Genomic DNA, 19,153 nt, shown 5'->3' with positions numbered 1-19,153 from the left:
AAGGGGTGACCTGATAGAGCTTTATAAAATCATGAGGGGCATGGCTAGGGCAAAGGTTTTTTTCCCCAGGTTAGTGGAGCCCAAAACTAGAGGGCATAGGTTTAACGTGAGAGGGGAAAGATATAAAAGGGATCTAAGGGGCAACTTTTTCACGCAGAGGGTGGTATGTGTACAGAACAAGCTGCCAGAGGAAGTGGTGGAAGCTGGTACAATGACAACATTTGAAAGGCATCTGGATGGGTAAATGAATAGGAAGGGTTTGCAGGGACATGGGCCAAACGGGACTAGATTAACTTAGGATATCTGGTCGCATGAATGAGTTGGACCAAACGTCTGTTTACATGCTGTACAATTCTAAGTTCAGGTTCTTGAAAACAATTCTTCAAGCATTGTAATGTACACAGAAGAGGCTTTGTTTGGGAGAGATCATTGAAGAGACCGGTTTTCAACATTTTCACTTTGTACTCATGAAGATAACTGCAAGAATGCCAAAGTTCAAACAATCACAACAGTTTATACTCAAAAATGGAATGACTGAATCAGTCAACTTGCCAACCATCCGTTTGAAATTTTGGCATTCTTGTGTTTGTCCTGATGATTGCATATGAAAGCATCAGCCATGTGTCTCACTCTTCAGCAGAATTCAGTTACGTAAAGAGATATGGGAGCCTTGTGTATTTAGGAGGAATAGGTGACCTTGGACCCAAGATTCCCAAACAGACGTATTAATTGTTGGAAACTAATCAATATGATTGGTCATCATTTTAGATTAGATTAGATTAGATTACTTACAGTGTGGAAACAGGCCCTTCGGCCCAACAAGTCCACACCGCCCCGCCGAAGCGTAACCCACCCATACCCCTACACCTACATCTACCCCTTACCTAACACTACGGGCAATTTAGCATGGCCAATTCACCTGACCTGCACATCTTTGGACTGTGGGAGGAAACCGGAGCACCCGGAGGAAACCCACGCAGACACGGGGAGAACGTGCAAACTCCACACAGTCAGTCGCCAGAGGCGGGAATTGAACCCGGGTCTCCGGCGCTGTGAGGCAGCAGTGCTAACCACTGTGCCACCGTGCCGCCCATTTATGTTATTGCTGTACATGGATCCTGAATGGTGGAAGGTGATGAGAAAGTTGGTAGCCTTACACCTGCTAAGGAGATACAGGAAAGCATTCGACCACGTTGGGGGCCCATCTGTTCAGAAGAATTGGGGACATCTGTTCTTAGGGTTGGTGTAAATAAGGTGATAACGTTTGTTCACTTAGGGAATGTGTGGCAGTACTTCCTTCTGATGCCAGAGGCTGGAAGCGTGCATATTTCACTGTGGGATGACTGATAACTGAGTCTCTGGTTTATATCAAAGACTCTTAACAAAACTCATACTCAATAGGAAAACAACTTGTAATGTAATACGCTGAGTGGAATATGCACGTAATAGAACAATCCTAACACATTCTCACATATATCACACCGAGTAGTTTTGAATTTATGAAGCTCAGCTCCCTAATCTTGATTGTTCTGGAATGTGAAAGTCTCATGACCCTTAAAAAAGCCGAAAGTTGGAAGATGTTCATAGGTGAGTGAGAGAGAAAGAAAACGTTCTTCGGTAAATTACATACACTGATCGAAGGGTTCGGTTCAAGAGACACAGAGCTAGAGCGCAAGTGAGCAAGAGAGAGAGAGGCAGACAGGACGGAAGCTGGTGGAAAGATTAAACCTTTATGGTCTGATTTGAGTGAACACTGGCTTATCATGGATTAAATGTGTGTGTTGTTCCTTGGACCTCAAGATCCGGGAATGTTATGAATTTAAGTTGCATTTTGGGAATCTACGATAATTTTAAAAGAAACGGTCATTTTGTTGGACAATGATACTGGATATGTTAGCTGGGCAAGGCGACCTCATGACCCTTTTCACATACTTTCAACTAGTCTCTCATTGTGATGTACTAGCCAAAATAATTGATCATTTGGCCTGGCTGGATCAAGGTTTCCCACTTTGATATGCATGTAGCTCAATCAGTCAAGTGTACACAGATCTGTCAATGAGTTTCTCTTCCGCTGCATACTTTTGCCATTTTGTTGCTGCTTATCTGATTAAGGACATGTGGTGCTTTTGTAATTTTAATACCAATTTCTGTGTAAAGTCTGCAGCAATAAGGGAGCAGCCTGAGACAGCTCTGAGGGGGTAACAGCTGGCACTGCTCCTCTGCTAAAGGTTTTAGAACTTTAGCTCAAGCCTGACTTGTAGGAATCTATGTTATCGTGTAACGTTGATGCCATTGGTGAATAAAGGTAATAATTTAAACTAAATTGTCTGCAAAAGTTTTATATTCCAGACTACCACAGAGTACGATCTCCAGGACGAACCAAGAGAGGATACAGATAGAGTCCATCAAGGATTAGATTACTTAAAGTGTGGAAACAGGCCCTCCGAAGAGCAACCAACCCAGACCCATTCCCGTACATTTACCCCATGACCTACCACTACGGGCAATGTAACATGGCCAATTCACCTAACCTGCACATCTTTGGACTTGCGGGAGGAAACCGGAGCACCTGGAGGAAACCCACGGAGACACGGGGAAGAATGTGCAAACTCCACACAAACAGTTGCCCGAGGGGGGAATTGAACCCGGGTCTCTGGCGTCGTGAGGCAGCAGTGCTAACCATTGTGCCACCATGCCGTCCCTGAGCCAACTCAAATAGGTAATTTATTAAATGAACCATTTGAACATGGACCACACCTCAATTTTTATTTGCTCTCATAGCCAGCAGGGGTTCAGTGCTTTTCACAGCTCACCAAAATTTAGAAGTAAGACCACTTAAGAGGGAATCCACCTTTTGGTTGTGTTTCCGGAATGCATCTTCTAAACTGTCCAATTGAAGCTGCTTTTGTTGTCGCTCCTTCTTCAGCTTCTCCAGCTGGATCTCGTATTCGGATATTTTCTGCAGAGCTTTGCTGGAGAGTTCGGATTTCCATTCCTCCACTGCCCAGCTCATGATAACTACGATGCGACGTCGGTCGATGATCAGGCCTTGAAGAAAGCAAAAGTTGATACGTCAGAAAACAAATATACACAAGCAGCACAAAAGGAGATGACAGCTGTTTCAGAAAGAATAAGAGCATGCTGAGAGCGTAACGCTTGCTCTCAAGCACTTTCACATATTGCACACCTTTCCTTCCACTTTCATCACCCATCCCAAGTTCAATGCTGGACAAGTTATAATACTGGCAGCTCTAGTCACCATGGCCGTTCTCCACATTTCGTACTTACAATTATTACATCTGACCACAAATGGCTTCACCCATGGGGCTCAATCGCATCTTGTTGGAGCGGCTATAACGTTTTACAAACACAAAGAGTTTTTTCATTTCACCTCACCACTCTCTTATCCCAACTGGTGGAGATAGTGGACAATTCAGATCCTAGAATGGAACCTGGCTTGATAGAACTATGACAAATGCAGAGAATGCTGGAGAAACTCAACAGGTCTGGCACTACAGAGAGAAACAGAGTTAGCATCTCAACAGTCCGATATGACTCTTCTTCGGCACTAGGTTTTTCAGAACCAGTAGCAGGTTTCCAAGGTTCAAATAGTTTACAGACCATTCAGAATTCACAAACCACGAAACCTTAAAAAAATAGGCAGGAATAGAGAGGCCTAGGATGAAAACAAACAGCCTTCTTGGCAATGATTTAAAATAAAAAGAAAGTTTGCGTGCATACAGGAGACATGACAGGATTCACTTGAACTTTGGTACATTTCTGTTAAAAATATTCTCACATCACAAGGTTCTGTCCGGGCCAACTTCTTTTGGTTTGGACTGAATATATCTAGTATCAGTTTTGTTCCACCAAATATTTATTATTTTTATAAATTGTGTTGCACATGGTAACAGTCTGATCTCCAAGCCAGAAAACCTCAGTCCAGAAATCCAACCACAAAAAAAAACTAGGCTGACACTCCCTTTGCGTAATAAGGGAACATTGCACTTTTAGACTGCAGTGTTTTGAAGAAGATCTTTATGTGAAATCTGGCCTTTCAAGTGGCTGGAAAAGATCCTGCCGCACTATTTCAGAGATGGATAGGAAATTTCTCCGCAAATATGCAACTCAATTTTTATTCATCAACGAGCATCACGACAAAATCTAGCCACTGTTACACTGTTGCTTTATGAGACCTTGTTGTTTGCCAACTGGCTACCATATTTCTCCCACTGAAATAGCATCAAAATAACACATCACAAATCGCTTTGGGATGTTTTACAGGAAGGCATCTTTGGACAGCCACCAGAGGAATGCCTTTTAAACAGAATACAAACAAAAGCTCATGATCTTCCAACAGATTAGTAACACCCGAATCTGAAAGAACTGTGCCAACACTCGAAAAACAAGGGAAATTAAGGGGTCAATTAAAAATGAATGATCAAAAACAACATAAACATTTCCTGATATTCTTCCCAGATTCATTTGTATTTTTTTTTAAATATGTCTCACTCATCTACCTTGCGTCAAAGTTACAAAATTGAAGACATTTGAATTTTTCACGAATAGGAAAGGTTTAGAGAGATATGAAACAAATGCAGGCAAATGGGATTAGTTTAGTTAGGGAAAATTGGTCAGCATGAATTAGTCGGACTGAGGGATCTGCTTCTATTTTGTATGGCTCTAGGAGATAATGAGGACTATAGTTGCTGGTAAGTCAGAGTCGATAAAACGTGTGGAGCTGGAAAAAGCAAAGCTGGTCAAGCAGCATCAGAGAAGCAGGGGCCTTGACTTTTCAGGTCAGAAGCTTTCAACAGGACTGCCCAGTCTTGATGAAATGTTCCGATCTGAAACATCAATCCCCTGCTTCTATGCTTCACCTACTGTGCTTTTTCCAGCTCCACACTTTTATCCATTCATATGACTTTATGGAGGTCACTTATCCATGCATCTAGAGGATTTGGGAGTCTTTCAACACATATGATAAAAACCTAGCATTCACATTGAGGGGTAATAGAGAAGGCAAACAGAGCCGATTAGCCTGTATTTCAAAGGAAATGGAGTTCAGTATATAAATAAAACTATAAAGGCACTATTTAGAGTACAGCTGGAATACTGTGAACAATTTTTGGTCCTTTATCTAAATTGGAGGCCATTCAGAGAAGGGTCATAAGTTGATCCTGAGTATGAAAGAACTATTTTGCAAGGAGAGGCTTAGCAGATTGGACCTGCACATTGGGGGAATGAGATGTCACCCTATTCAAACAGGCAAGATTCTTATGGGTTTCTCACATAGATGCTGAGAGGTCACTTCTCCTTAGGGGAGGATCTAGGACTGGAAAACAATCTCAGAACAAAGGGATTGCCTACTTAATGTAAAAATGAGAAGAAAGATCTTCTCTCAGAAGGTACTGCATGCGTGAATTTCTTTGTTGCAAGGAGGCTAGGGTGTCGGCAGTGTTTTCCTTTTTTTATCCTTCAGCGCAGTCTGTGCATGCAGCTCAGTGGGAATATTGGCCATTAAGTACATTGAAGGCTGAGACAGATTTTTAAAGTGGGGTTGAGGATTATCAGATCAGGCATGTCCCCATTGAATGATGGGGTAAACACAAGCAGCTGAACGGCCTACTTCAGCAAGAACTCGCAGATGGAGTTTCTCAATCAAGTGGAAGACAGGAAAATGAGATTGACGATCATCAGTTCAGGCACAAACCCACTGAATTTGTGGCAAAAAGAAATGGGCTATAGGGCTGCACGGTGGGTCAGTGGTGAGCACGGCTGCCTCACAGTGCCAGGGACCCAGTTTGAATCCAGCTTCGGGTAACTGTCTGTATGGAGTTTGCACATTCTCCCCGTGTCAGCATGGGTTTCCTCCGGGTACTCCGGTTTGTGAATTGGCCATGCTAAATTGCATAGTGTTCAGGGATGTGTTAGTCAGGCATAAATGTAGAGTAATAGGGTAGGGGAATGGATCTGGGAGTCAGAGATGGACAGCACAGAAACAAACCCTTTGGTCCAACTCATCCATGCCAACCAGATATCCTCACCTAATGTAGTCGCATTTGCCAGCACTTGGCCCATATCGCTCTAACCCCTTCCTATGTATATACCCAGAATTGCTCTTTGCAAGGTCAGTACAGACTTGTTGAGTCAAATTGTGCAGGTCAGATGAATTAGCTATTCTAAATTGCCCATAGTGTGAAGTGGGCAAAAGTGAGGACTGCAGATGCTGGAAATCAGAGTTTAGATTAGAGTGGTGCTGGAAAAGCACAGCAGGTTGGGCAGCATCCGAGGAGCAGGAAAATCGACGTTTCGGGCTAAAGCCCTTCATGAGGAGTAGAGGCAGGGACACTGTTGGCGGGGTTGATTGGTGCGGCGGTCCTACAGATGTTCCCTAAAGCGCTCTGCGAGGAGGCATCCAGTCTCCCCAATGTAGAGGAGACCGCATCGGGAACAACGGATACAATAAATGACATTGGCGGATGTGCAGGTGAAACTTTGAAGGATGTGGAAGGCTCCTTTGGGGTCTTGGATGGAGGTGAGGGAGGAAGTGTGGGCGCAGGATTTGCAATTCCTGTGGTGGCAGAGGAGGGTACCTGGACAGGAGGTTGGGTTGTTGGGGGGCGTGGACCTGAACAGGTTGTCACGGAGGGAACGGTCTTTGCGGAAGGCGGAAAGGGGTGGGGAGGGAAATATATCCCTGGTGGTGGGGTCCATTTGGAGGTGGTGGAAATGTTGGCGGGTGATGCGGTTTATGCGAAATTTGGTAGGGTGGAAAGTGAGGACCAGGGGAGTGCTGTCCTTGTTACGATTGGAGGGGTGGGGTCTGAGGGTGGAGGTGCAGGATGTGGATGAGATGCATTGGAGGGCATCGTTAACCACGTGGGAAAGGAAACTGCAGTCTCTAAAGGAGGCCATCTGATGTGTTCTGTGGTGGAACTGGTCCTCCTGGGAGCAGATACAGCAGAGGCGGATGAATTGGGAATACGGGGTGGCATTTTTGCAGGAAGTAGGGTGGGAAGAGGTGTAATTCAGGCAGCTGTGGGTGTCGGTGGGTTTGTAAGTGCATTAGTCAGGGGTAAATGGGTCTGGGTGGGTTACTCTTCAAAGGGTCAGTGTGGACTTGTCGGGCCAAAGGGCCTGTTTCAACACTGTAGGGACTCTAATCTAAAAGAAAATTGGCGTGTTTCCACACTGTCAGGATTCTATGATTCAATGAAAACAGAAAATGCTAGATAAACTCAGCAGATCTGGCAATGTCTGATGAAGGGCTTTTGCCCGAAACGTCGATTTTCCTGCTCCTCGGATGCTGCCTGAACTGCTGTGCTTTTCCAGCACCACTCTGATCCAGAATCTGGTTTCCAGCATCTGCAGTCGTTGTTTTCACCCAATGTCTCTGGAGAGAAAGCTAGAGGTCAGGGCTTTTTTTTTCCTGAAGGATCACCGGACCGAAGCATCAAGTCTGCTTTCTCTCCACAGGTGCTGCCAAACCTGCTGAGTTTCGCCAGCAACTTCTGCTTCTCTTTCGGATTTCCAGCATCGCGGCCCTTTATGCCGGGCAGAGCATCCCATTGAACTGTGCAGCAGTCTCAACGGCGAATGGGAGGGGACTGCAGATGCTGGAAACCAGAGTGTAGATCAGAGTGGTGCTGGAAAAGCACAGCAGGTCAGGCAGCATCCCAGCAGCAGCCTCGATGGGCTGAACGGCCGTAGGTCTTATCACATTCTTGTGGAGGGGAAATCAGGGCCGTGCTCTGTTTATTTTTTTTTTCCCTTGCATACACTCCTGCAGCTTTGGCTCAAGTAGATTCAACACCAGGTCCCTGTGGAGCAGGACCCAACAACTCCCCAACCACGTTGGGGGGGTGTGATTGCACAACTCAACCCAACCCAACCCCCTCGGGAATGGGGACCCACGTGGCGTTGGCAACCGGTTTGATTGACAGCCGGGAAGCCAGCAGCCAATCGAACGGCGCCTCCTCCACCGCGGCGACCAATCACAGGCGCAGCCCAAACCATCACGTGAGGCCGACACCCGTGCGCGTGACAAAAAAAACACGTTGGCCCTTCTCTTCCAACCCCCCCCCCCCCCCGTCTCCATTTAATTGTTTATTAAACACATTCTGAGAATTCTGAACTAGATTTGTTGCAGATATTCATTTATGGAAGATAAGAGGAAAAAAAAATCAAACGTTCAAACCTTCGCAGAGGAACGTTTTAAACGGAAATATTTTTATTTACACGTCCACGCAAACAAAAATAGAAAAATGAAATTTCCACGCTTACCGAAGAGGTGTATTGCCTTTCCCCTCTGGTTCTTTTTTTTTGACAGAATTGGGGATTCAAACGTTTATTTTTATCGCAATTAGCACCGCCTCTCCTCCGGCACCAGCTTGGACCCTTTTTGATTTTCTCGCTCGCGCCCCCTCCTGCCGCCGCGCGCTGATTGGATGACGTCACGGGCACCTCGCCCCGCCCATCGCACGGGCGGTGCTCAGGCTCTCGGTCGGTGATTGGGCAGGGACCTCCCCCTCCCCCTCCCCCTCCCCCTCCCCCTCCCCCTCCCCCAACCACCGTGCACACCCGCCCTCTCAGGGGCGAGGGCTACGTTGCACGAGAACCCCGCCCCCCCGAAATGCCGGGCGCGGGATTGGATACCGTCACCTCCCAGCCCCGCCTCCCACGAATTCCCTGACCTTGATTGGACAACGGTGTCGCTCAACAACGGGCATCGCGTGACCGGGCGTCGTTGATTGGACGACGGTGTCTCCAAGCCTTGTAGCTCTTGACAGGGCGTCGTTGATTGGATAACAGTGGCCTCCCTCAGCATTGGGTTGCTTGCCAGGGCGCCGTAAATTGGACAACCAGACAGCAAAACCCGCCCCCGCATGAACCTGAGGGTGCCTATTGGACAACGTCTGCGGTTAAGCCACACCCCTTCTTGGTGATTGGTTAAATCTGCTACACTGACCATTTTCCACACATCCCTATAATAAGTGGCTCCAACTGGCAATAGCCTTTTTCAGGAAATCGTTCAGAGCTAACCCCTTGAGTAATACACACACCATCTGTTTGATATGTTGTTTTTGGCTCGTCCAAACGGCACAAATAAATATGCTTCAAGTGCAAAGCAAAAGGACGCAAAAGGAAGCAATAGGAAGGTTTTGGAGGGATATGGGCTGGGTGCTGGCAGTTGGGACTAGATTGGGTTAGGATAGCCGGTTGGACCGAAGGGTCTGTTTCTCTATGACTCTATGGTTTCATTGTTATTGGAGTGGCAAACACTTCCCTCAGCTCCCCCCCTGCCAACTCCCACACTCTTCTCCCTGGCCCCAGGCGACTTGCCCAGGGTCAGGCAATTCCACGGGGCGGGGCATCACCCGCCACTGCATTTGCAGCTTGAGGTGAGAAGAATGGGTAGGACCAGGTTACCTGATCGCACGTCAAAACCACAACCAATTAAACTGCACTGAAAACAACAAGCGCTGGAGATCACTGCAGGTCAAGCGGCATCCAAGGAGAAAGAAGCAAGCAAGTCTGAGAAGTGTCATCCAGAAAATTGCTCTCTCTCTCTCTCTCTCTCTCACATGCTTGCTGCCTGACCCGCTGTCATGTCCGGCATTTACTGCTTCCAGCATCTGCAATAATTTGCTCCCGCAAAGTTCCCTTTATAATGCCCTATGCAAACATCCTCAGCTCAATAAGCTGCGCCCATCCATCTCCCCTAAAGTCATAGAAGCTATCACACATGGAAGCTAGTCATAAAGCACGTATTGAATGTCATATGCCAGAACTGAACCCGTAGCCTTGCATGCTATGACGTTTTCTTCAGTTTTGTAGAAAACACAGTGCTTAAATGTCTCTTCAGCCAATCAATGTCTATGGTGGCCATCAAGCACCTCTCCATTCTAACCTCATTTTCCATGTCATACGGCATGGAAACAGAGCCTTCAGTCCAACCATAATCCCAAACAAAACTAGCCCCATCTGCCTGCATTTGGACCATAGCCCTTCAAACAATTCTTATTCATGTACTTATCTATATCTGTACCTGCACCTGCATCGACCACTTCCTCAGGAAGTCCATTTCCCACACACACCATTCTCTGTGTAAAAAAGTTGCCTGTGTCCTTTTTAAAACTTTCTCCTGTCATCTTAAAAATGTTCCCCCTTGTCTTGACATCTCCAACCCTAGGGAAAAGACACCTGCCATTGGCCTTATCCATACCCCTCATGATTTTATCAAGGTCACCCCTCAACCTCCTACGCTCCAGTAGGGGAAAAAGCCTGTGCAGCCTCTCCTTATAACTGAAGCCCACCATTCCCAGCAACACCCTGGTAAATGTTTTCTAAACCAGCTCTACCTCTAGGAGGCCACTCGGCCCATTGAATCAGCACCAACCCTCTGAAGAGCATCCCACCTTGATCCAAACCCCAAACCTATCCCTGTCCCCCTGCATTCTCCAAGGCTAATCCACCTAGCCTGCACACTATGGAGCAAATTAGCACAGCTGATCCACCCTAACCTGCACATTTTTGGTCTGTGGGAGGAAACCGGAGCACTGGGAGGAATCCCTACACAGACATAGGAAGAATGTGCAAACTCCACACACAGTTCCCGGGAGTGGAAGCGTACCGAGGTGCCTGATGCTGTGAGGCAGTGTTGATAACCACTGGGTCACTGTGCCACCCATATGGAGGTCCCAGGTTAATAGCTCAAATGTACCCACTCAAAAGTGGCTTAAACAAATCAAATGATCATAAACTGAAATCTCAGAGAACAAAGAGAGTTGAGATTAAGGTCAAGAAAGCTGCTGAAGCTGATGGAAACAATTGTTTGGATTTCTGGAGAAGGGAGGAATTCAGAAATGTGTTGTAGGGTTGGTATGGCACTTCTCTTACTGGCACTAAATCAACTGGAGTTATTCAATTTAGTACCATCTCCCTTATCCTTTCCTTTTAGAGGTGGTAACCAGTACCCTTTCAATTGATTTGTAGTCCCTGTTTCAATAAGCAGTTGTGGCAAAGTACTCCCCATACATACTCTCAAGGATCAGAAAGCAATTGATGACCTGTAAACAGCTTTAGAACATGCCGTTGTTTTCACTTCTGAGATACAGCACAACTGCCTCGACCTGGCTCCAACTTGCTCCCCTCTACTGTCCCTGCCATCCTACAAAATTTATGCCTCCCTATTCGGATTACCCACTGAGATAATCAACCTGGTAAGATTATTGTCACTGGATAGTACCAGTTAAGAACTGAATTGGTAGATTAAGGCGTTACTTATTCCCTGCAAATTGAGGCTTCTTTTGTTCCAGAAGCTGTGGTGACTCATTGTCATGGGATATATGAACTGTGCCTGGCTTCACTTCATCCCAGTACCTGATGGAGTGAGACTTAAGCGTAAACATGGCAAGTGGTGTGGGTCAGTGCAACACCAAAACCTAAAATAAAATTCAAAATTCTAAGTTCCACAAAAGTTTCATATCCTCAACATAACTCTCTGCCTTTGAACCTAACTTCTTTCTAGAAAAGGACCGTGATCTGATCCCATGACTTTCCACATTTTCCAACCATACAAATGGCATTTAAACAACAGAGTCAGAGATGTACAGAACGGAAAAAACACCTTTCGGTCCAACTCATTCATGTTGACCAGATATCCCAAAATTCATCTAGTCCCATTTGCCAGCATTTGACTCATTACGCTCCAAACCCTTCCTATTCATGTACCCATCCAGATGCCTTTTAAACACTGTAATTGTACCTGCCTCTGCCAATTCCTCTGGCAGCTCATTCCATACATGCACCACCCCTTGCATGAAAAGGTTACCCCTTGGGTCCCTTTAAAACCTTTACCCTCTCACCTTAAGCCTATGCCCTCTAGTTTTGGACTCCCCTACCCTGGGGAAAAGACCTTGGTTGTTAACTCTATCCGTGCTCCTCATGATTTTATAAACTTCTGTATGGTCAAACCTCAGCCTCCGACAATCCAGGGAAAATAGAGGGGTTAAAAACAGCCAAACAAATTCTGAGACAAACATCAGAAAGTACACATCGAGAAAAAGCTGCCCTCCCCATCACACTCTCACCTACCTCAGAGAGAAACACAATGAGAACAGCTTCCAAAGCATGTAATCCGCACCGGAGTGGATTCTGCCATCTCATCCCCGAAGAAAGACAAGTAAAATTTTACTTATCTGCGGCTGCTTGCCCTGATTTCTTATGTTATTTGTCAAGGGAGTATCAGCAAACCTGCACAGGCATGAGGGTGGTGGCGCTTCCAATAATGGAAGATTCTGCCAAAACATGGGTGTGTTAGGAAAGCAGAAAACTGGTGTCATTTTGTTTTTTAAAAATACCCTGAACCGGTTTAGCCAGTTATTAAAGGCTTCCAAATGTATAAAAAATATCCCAGTTTAAAGATCCAGTAGTCTTTGCCACTGAAGGCGGCATTTATATAAGTGATTTTTATATGAGCATAAGAGGTACAGTTAGTAAGTTTGCAGATGACACTAAAATTGGAGGTGTGGTGGACAGTGAAGAAGGTTACCTTAGTTTACAATGGGATCTTGATTAGATGGGCCAATGGACTGAGAGGTGGCAGATGGAGTTTAATTTAGATAAATGAGAGGATAAATGGGAAAGCAAATCTTAGCAGGACTTATACACTTAATGGTAAGGTCCTAGGGAGTGTTGCTGAACAAAAGAGACCTTGGAGTGCAGGTTCATAGCTCCTTGAAAGTGGAGTCGCAGGTAAATAGGATAGTGAAGGCGGTGTTTGGTATGCTTTCTTTTATTGGTCAGAGTATTGAGTACAGGAGTTGGGAGGTCATGTTGCAGCTGTATGGGACGTTGGTTAGGCCACTTTTGGAATATTGCATGCAGTTCTGGTCTCCTCCCTAGCTGAAAGATGTTGTGAAACTTGCAAAGGTTCAGAAAAGATTTACAAAGATGTTGCCAGGGTTGGAGGATTTGTGTTATAGGGAGAGGTTGATTAGGCTGGGGCTGTTTTCCCTGGAGCGTCAGAGGGTGAGGGGTGACCTTATAGAGGTTTAGAAAACCATGAGGGGCATAGATAGGGTAAATAGGCAAAGTCTTTACCCTGGGCTTGGGGAGTCCAGAACTAGAGGGCATAGGTTTAGGGTGAGAGGGGAAAGATATAAAAGAGACCTAAGGGGCAACTTTTTCACACAGAGGGTAGTACGTGTATGGAATGAGCTGCCGTTGGATGTGGTGGAGGCTGGTACGATTGCAACATTTGAAAGGCATCTGGATGGGTATATCAATAGGAAGGATATGGGCCGGGTGCTGGCAGGTGGGACTAGATGGGGTTGGGATATCCGGTCGGCATGGACGGGTTGGACCCAAGGGTCTGTTTCCGTGCTGTACATCTCACTGACTCTATGAAGGCATTGACCCCTTAGTGTATGGGCCATAGTTTCAAAAGTAGCTCTCCAAAAATCTCTCTCACTCGTGCAGACTCAGCCTCAACCCCTAAAAGATCTACAATCTCTCACTGCAATATTCACTAGCCCATAGCGTCCAAGTTGGCTTTAGCTTTTTTTGGAAATAAAAGCTGATACAAGTCCCTGCTCTGCGCTTGTTTGGACTGGATCTAATTGATTAGCTATTTGAACAAATCTTTTTCCATTGACACACTTCTTAGGAAAGCGTGGGACTTGAGGCTAGACACTGTGCCAACAAGATCCTTCTTTACACTTCACCTGCTGCCCTGGGTAGGATTTGAACCCCTGACGCCAGGGCATCAGACTAGGTTTCTGGATTACTAGCCCAGTGACATTACCACTGCACTATCTATCCCTGAAGGCTGGCTTTATGCAAACAAAGGGAAAACCTCTCACCCATAGCTCATTAAACAAAATTAGAAGCACTCATAGTGCTAAAGTATTCATCTATCAAAGGCTCTGCGTCAATCCCTTTGCTATATGATGCAGACAGGTTCATCTCCTGTAGCACAGGCTTTGAAGGGATCTGGTCTAGAGAAGGATACTACACAAGACTCTTCTTCTCAACCTCTCCACTTGTCTGAGACGTGGTGATCTTCAGGTTAAATCACCATCAGGTGTCTCTCTCTAACAAGAGAGCAGTCCTATGGCCTGGTAGAACAATGGTGACTTGACCATATATTCTTGAACTCTTACACTTATTCTGCTGTCAAATGGCATTTGTTTTTAATCTCCTCAGCAATTTTCTTACTTTTGCTTTGGTCTGCAGCAGTTCTTTTACACTGAGTGTCTCCCTTATAGGGATTCCTATACACCTCTGTCCCTCAGTTAGAACATACAACTGTACAGCATAGGAACAGGCCCTTTGGCCCATAATGTTGTGCCAAATATGATGCCAAATTAAACTAATCCCTTCTGCCCTTCATGGTCCATATCCCTCCATTCCTTGTGTATTCATGTGCTTATCTAAAACTCCCTTAAATGCCCCAACCATGTCTGTCTCCACCACCACCTCTGGCAGCGTGTCCCGGGCTCCTACCACTCTGTCACCATCCTCTCAGCATGGTTGAGATGGACTGAAGTGTCTGCTTCCGTACTGTATATCTCTATGACTCTATTGCATGCAGTTTTGGCCCCCTTACTTGAGGAAGGATGTAGTTACATTGCAGGCAGTTCAAAGGAGATTCACTACATTGAGCGCTTTAAGGCCTGTGGGCCAGGAGCAGGCAAAGTGGGACTAGTTTAGTTTGGGATTATGGTTGGCATGGACTGGTTAGACTGAAGGGTCTGTTTCAATGCTGTATGATTCTACGACTCTATACTCTCTAGAAGAATGAGAGGTGGTCTAATTAAGGAATATAAGATGCTGGATTGACAAAGTAAAGGTAGAGAGGACGTTCCCTCAAGTGGGGGAAACCTAGAATGAAAAGTATAGCTTTAGGATCAAGGATAACAGATTTAAAACAGAAATGAGAAGGAATCATTTCTCTCAAAGAGTTGTGAATCTGTGGAATTCACTCCCCCAGAGTGTCATGGACACTGAATAAATTTGAGGAGGATATAGAACGATCTTTATGGGTTGAAGGATTCTGGAGACTGGACAGGAAAGTGGGGTTGAGGCCGAGGTGAGATAAGCCACGATTGTAATGAATGAAGGGACTGGCTTGAGGGGATGAATGGCCTACTCCTAATTCTTATATTCAGAGGACCACAGAGAGCGATGACTGGTGGTGACTTTAATGAGAGGGTCAACACGCCTGACCAAGCCAGCCATCAATGATGGGTAACAGTGTTGGTGTCACTCTGTTTCACAAACTAGCCATCCAGCCAACTGAGCTGACCAAACTCCTCTTGAAGGCAGCAGTTCAGCTCCTCAAGTCAATATATATTTGGCCCCTTATGTGATATTTTTGGGGAGGGGGCTAGCTGAAACATGACAACTCTGTGACAACAAAAGTGCTAAGATAGAATGGGTTGTGTTATATGTTCACATATTTGAATAACACACATGTAAAAGCTGACTCTTTACATTGTGATTGAAAATGTTTGCCTGAGAATTTGCAATATATACATTTCCTTCCTTCTGAAGGACGGCATGTTTCACATATCAGTATTTACAAACTAAACACAAAACTGCAGGGACACAGGTTGTTCTGCTATAACGCACATTTCGTCAACACAAACTCGCTGTAACGTAATTGACAAATAGAGAATGCTGCTTCTAAAGTGCAAACTTTTAAAACGTGTGTTGACTATAGCATGATTGTATCACCAACACTAAGTGTTGTTTGTATTGCGAGATTCTCCTATAGCACTGGGTCGCACAGGAACATGACTATCGCATTATAGAAGAAAAGACTGTAGGCCATTTGAAGCTGCTGTGCTATTCAATACGATCCCGCCAGATCATCCAACTTGGCTCCTGCTGTGTTCCCATATCATTTGATTCCTTTGGCCCCAAGAGCAATATCTAACTTCTTCTTGAAAACAGTCAATGCTTTGACCTCAAGTTTCCTGTGGCAGAGAATTCCACAGGCATTGAAAGGAAACTTGAACTTGTACTGCGGCCTTGCACTCAGTGACCATAAATGGATGGCAATTCAGGCTTCTCTTGCCGGATAACGTGGACAGAAGTTCAGAAATATATTTTTAAATCTGAAGAATTGTCAGTTAGAGACAGATCAGGGACTTTGCATGATTTCTGGGGAAGGACAGTGAGCCAGCAGAATCTTCCTTCCTATTTCTCTGTCATTGGGAGCGCTGTGTGTAATTTTGGTGGCCCTGACTGCTAGAGGGCTGGAGTTTAACAACAGGGAGATTTTGCTGCAGCTGAATGAGGTGCTGGTGAGGCCACACCTGGAGTACTGTGTATAGTCTTGGTCTCCTTGCTTGAGAAAGGATGTACTGGCACTGGAGGGGGTGCAGGGAAAATTCACTAGGTTGATTCTGGAATTGAGAGGGTTGGGTTATGAGGAGAAATTGAATAGACTGGGATCATACTCATTGGAATTTAGAAAAATGAGGCGGGGGGGGGGGAATCTTATAGAAACATATAAAATTATGAAGAGAATAGATCAGATAGAAGCAGAGAGGTTGTTTCCACTGGTGGGTGAAACTAGAACTAGGGGGCATCGCCTCAAAATAAGGGGGAGATGATTTAGGGCTGAGTTGAGGAGGAACTTCTTCACCCAAAGGGATGTGAATCTGTGGAATTCCCAGTGAAGCAGTTGGGGCTACTTCATTGAACGTTTTTAAGGCAAGGATAGATTTTTGAACAGTAAAGGAATTAATGGTTATGGTGAACGGGCAGGTAAGTGGTACAGAGTCCACTATAATAGACAATAGACAATAGGTGGAGGAGTAGGCCATTCAGCCCTTCGAGCCTGCACCGCCATTCAATATGATCATGGCTGATCATTCCCAATCAGTATCCTGTTCCAGCCTTATCTCCATAACCCTTGGCTCCACTATCTTTAAGAGCTCTATCCAATTCTTTCTTAAATGAATCCAGAGACTGGGCCTCCACTGCCCTCTGGGGCAGAGCATTGCACACAGCCACCACTCTCTGGGTGAAGTAGTTTCTCCTCATCTCTGTCCTAAATGGTCTACCCCGTATTTTTAAGTAATCTGACTGAATGGCAGAGCAGGCTCTACCGGGCCATATGGCCTACTCCTGCTCCTATTTCTTAATCCTCATGTTATAGGAAGGTGGAGACGGTTCAGAAAAGATTTACCAGGTATGGAGGATTTGATGTTGCCAGGTATGGCGGGTTTGAGATATAAAAATCGGCCGGATAGGTTGGGACCTTTTTGATTGAGGGGTGACCTTGAGGTTTACAAAGTCATGAGGGGGCTTAGATAAGATGAATGGCAGGTGTCTTTTTCCTCGGGTGGGGGAGTCCAAAACTTAGGGGGCATTTTTTTTAAGGTAAGAGAAGAAATATTTAAAAGAGCATAAGGAACAACTTTTTTTTTAAAATACACGGAGTGGTTCGCATGTGGAATGAATGTCCAGAGGAAGTGGCGGATAAGTGTGGAGTTACAACATTTAAAAGACATTTGGATAAGGACATGAATAGGAAAGGATTTGGAGGGACATGGGCCAGGAGCAGACAGGTGGGACTAGTTTAGTTTGGGGATTATGGTCGTGCACGGACTATTTGGACTTAAGGTCTGATTCTGTGCTGTATGACTCTATGACTCTCCACAGGGAGAATTCGACAGAGTAGATTTAAAGACTGTGCTACATTTGGCCAGGTTTTTAAAAATGAGGCTTCACTTTGAGTCATAGAGAAGCACAGAAACAGACCCTTCAGTCCAACTCATCCGGGCCAACCAGATATCCTAACCTAATCTAGTCACTTTGCCCACATCCTTCTGTTGTTTTATCCTCTTGCACCTTTTCTGCAAACAAACTGCACTGACCTTTCAGAGGCAATCCTTCAATCAAGGAGCAGTGTCTAGAATGGGGAGAGAAATCTATGCCACATTTGATACAAAGCCAGTGGGTTGGACTCGAGCAACTCTGTCCATGGACTGAGGGCTGGTCCTCCTTCAGATAAACCCTCATTCCTGAGCTTTAAAACAAACATTACTATTTACAATTTAAATGACACAGAAATCCAATGCCAGAAGTGGATGTGAATCACTAAGCACTTCAAGATGAAGATTACAGACAGCTTTATAATTCAAGCAAAAACTATCCTCAAGTAGGCTCCATTCAACTAATTAAAATTCTTCCGTCTGCTGCGTCATGCCCTTTAAAGATATTAATTTTCGGGTATTTTGTAGTTAAATTAAGACTTCCCTATCAATTAACCGATCACATGGCTGACTGATTAAACGCAAAGTGAGTCACTGTCAGTGAGCACCAATAGACTCCAGTGTCAGTGAACACTAGAGAAAATAGGACAAAGTGGAAAACATTATTCTCTCCCTTCTCAGAGATAAGTTCTAATTCCAAACTGGCATGGAACTGGATGAAAATGAGTCCAATAATCTTGAGAGTTAAGAAGAATGAGAGGTTATCTTAATGAAACACATAAAATCTCAAGGGGACTTGATAGAATGGATGTGGAGGTGACTTTTGCCCTTGCGAGGGATTCTTGAAATAGGAATCAGAGTTTGAAAAAAAAAAGAGGCCTTCAATTTAAGACAGAGGTGACGAGCACCTTAAGGTTTGTTATCTGTGGAATTCCCAGACAGGAACGGAGGAATGGTTGATCATTGATTGTATTTGAGGTTGAATTACATAGATTTTCCGTTACTAAGCGTCATGGTGGCAGTCAGGAAAATGGACTTGAAGCCACAATCAGATCGACCATGATCTTAGCGAACAACACAAGAAATTAAAGGGCATACTCCTGCTATCGCAGAGTCACACAGCTCGGAAACAGACCCTTCAGCCCCAACCAGTCCACACCGAATATTATCTCAATCTCAACTAGTTCCACCGACCAGCTCCTGGCTCATATTCCTCCAAATATTTCTTATTCATTTACTTATCTAAGTATCTTTTAAATGTTGTAACTGTGCCTACATCCACCACTTTCTCAGAAAATTCATTCTACACACAAACCACTCTGTGTAAAAGATTTGCTCCTCATGTCTTTTTTTAAAATCTCTCTCCTCTCAGCTTAGAAATATGCTCCTAATCTTGAAATCACCCACCCTAGGAAGAA

The 19,153-nt window shown here is 45.0% G+C and overlaps 1 protein-coding gene across 3 annotated transcripts in view; it reads right to left on the bottom strand.

Moving 5' to 3' along the window:
• LOC140457046 (uncharacterized) overlaps window positions 1-12,257 on the bottom strand; it is a 49,309-nt gene extending 37,052 nt beyond the window's left edge. For 2 of the 3 annotated variants that reach the window (XM_072550975.1, XM_072550977.1), the window contains exons 1-2: window positions 8,287-8,426; window positions 2,852-3,048 (exon numbers count right to left, since the gene is read on the bottom strand). In XM_072550975.1, the coding sequence (XP_072407076.1) occupies window positions 2,852-3,013 (162 nt within the window). In that variant the 5' untranslated portion in view covers window positions 3,014-3,048; window positions 8,287-8,426. Of the gene's footprint in view, window positions 1-2,851; window positions 3,049-8,286; window positions 8,427-12,099 lie in introns of those variants that run through there. The other variant, XM_072550976.1, reaches the window with a different exon arrangement.
• Between the last annotated feature and the right edge of the window lie 6,896 nt (window positions 12,258-19,153).

The sequence above is a fragment of the Chiloscyllium punctatum genome, chromosome 31 (genome assembly GCF_047496795.1).
Source record: "Chiloscyllium punctatum isolate Juve2018m chromosome 31, sChiPun1.3, whole genome shotgun sequence".
Lineage (NCBI taxonomy): Eukaryota > Metazoa > Chordata > Chondrichthyes > Orectolobiformes > Hemiscylliidae > Chiloscyllium > Chiloscyllium punctatum.
The sequence above is the reverse complement of the archived record's forward strand: the minus strand, read 5'-3'. Positions and strand labels throughout refer to the sequence as shown.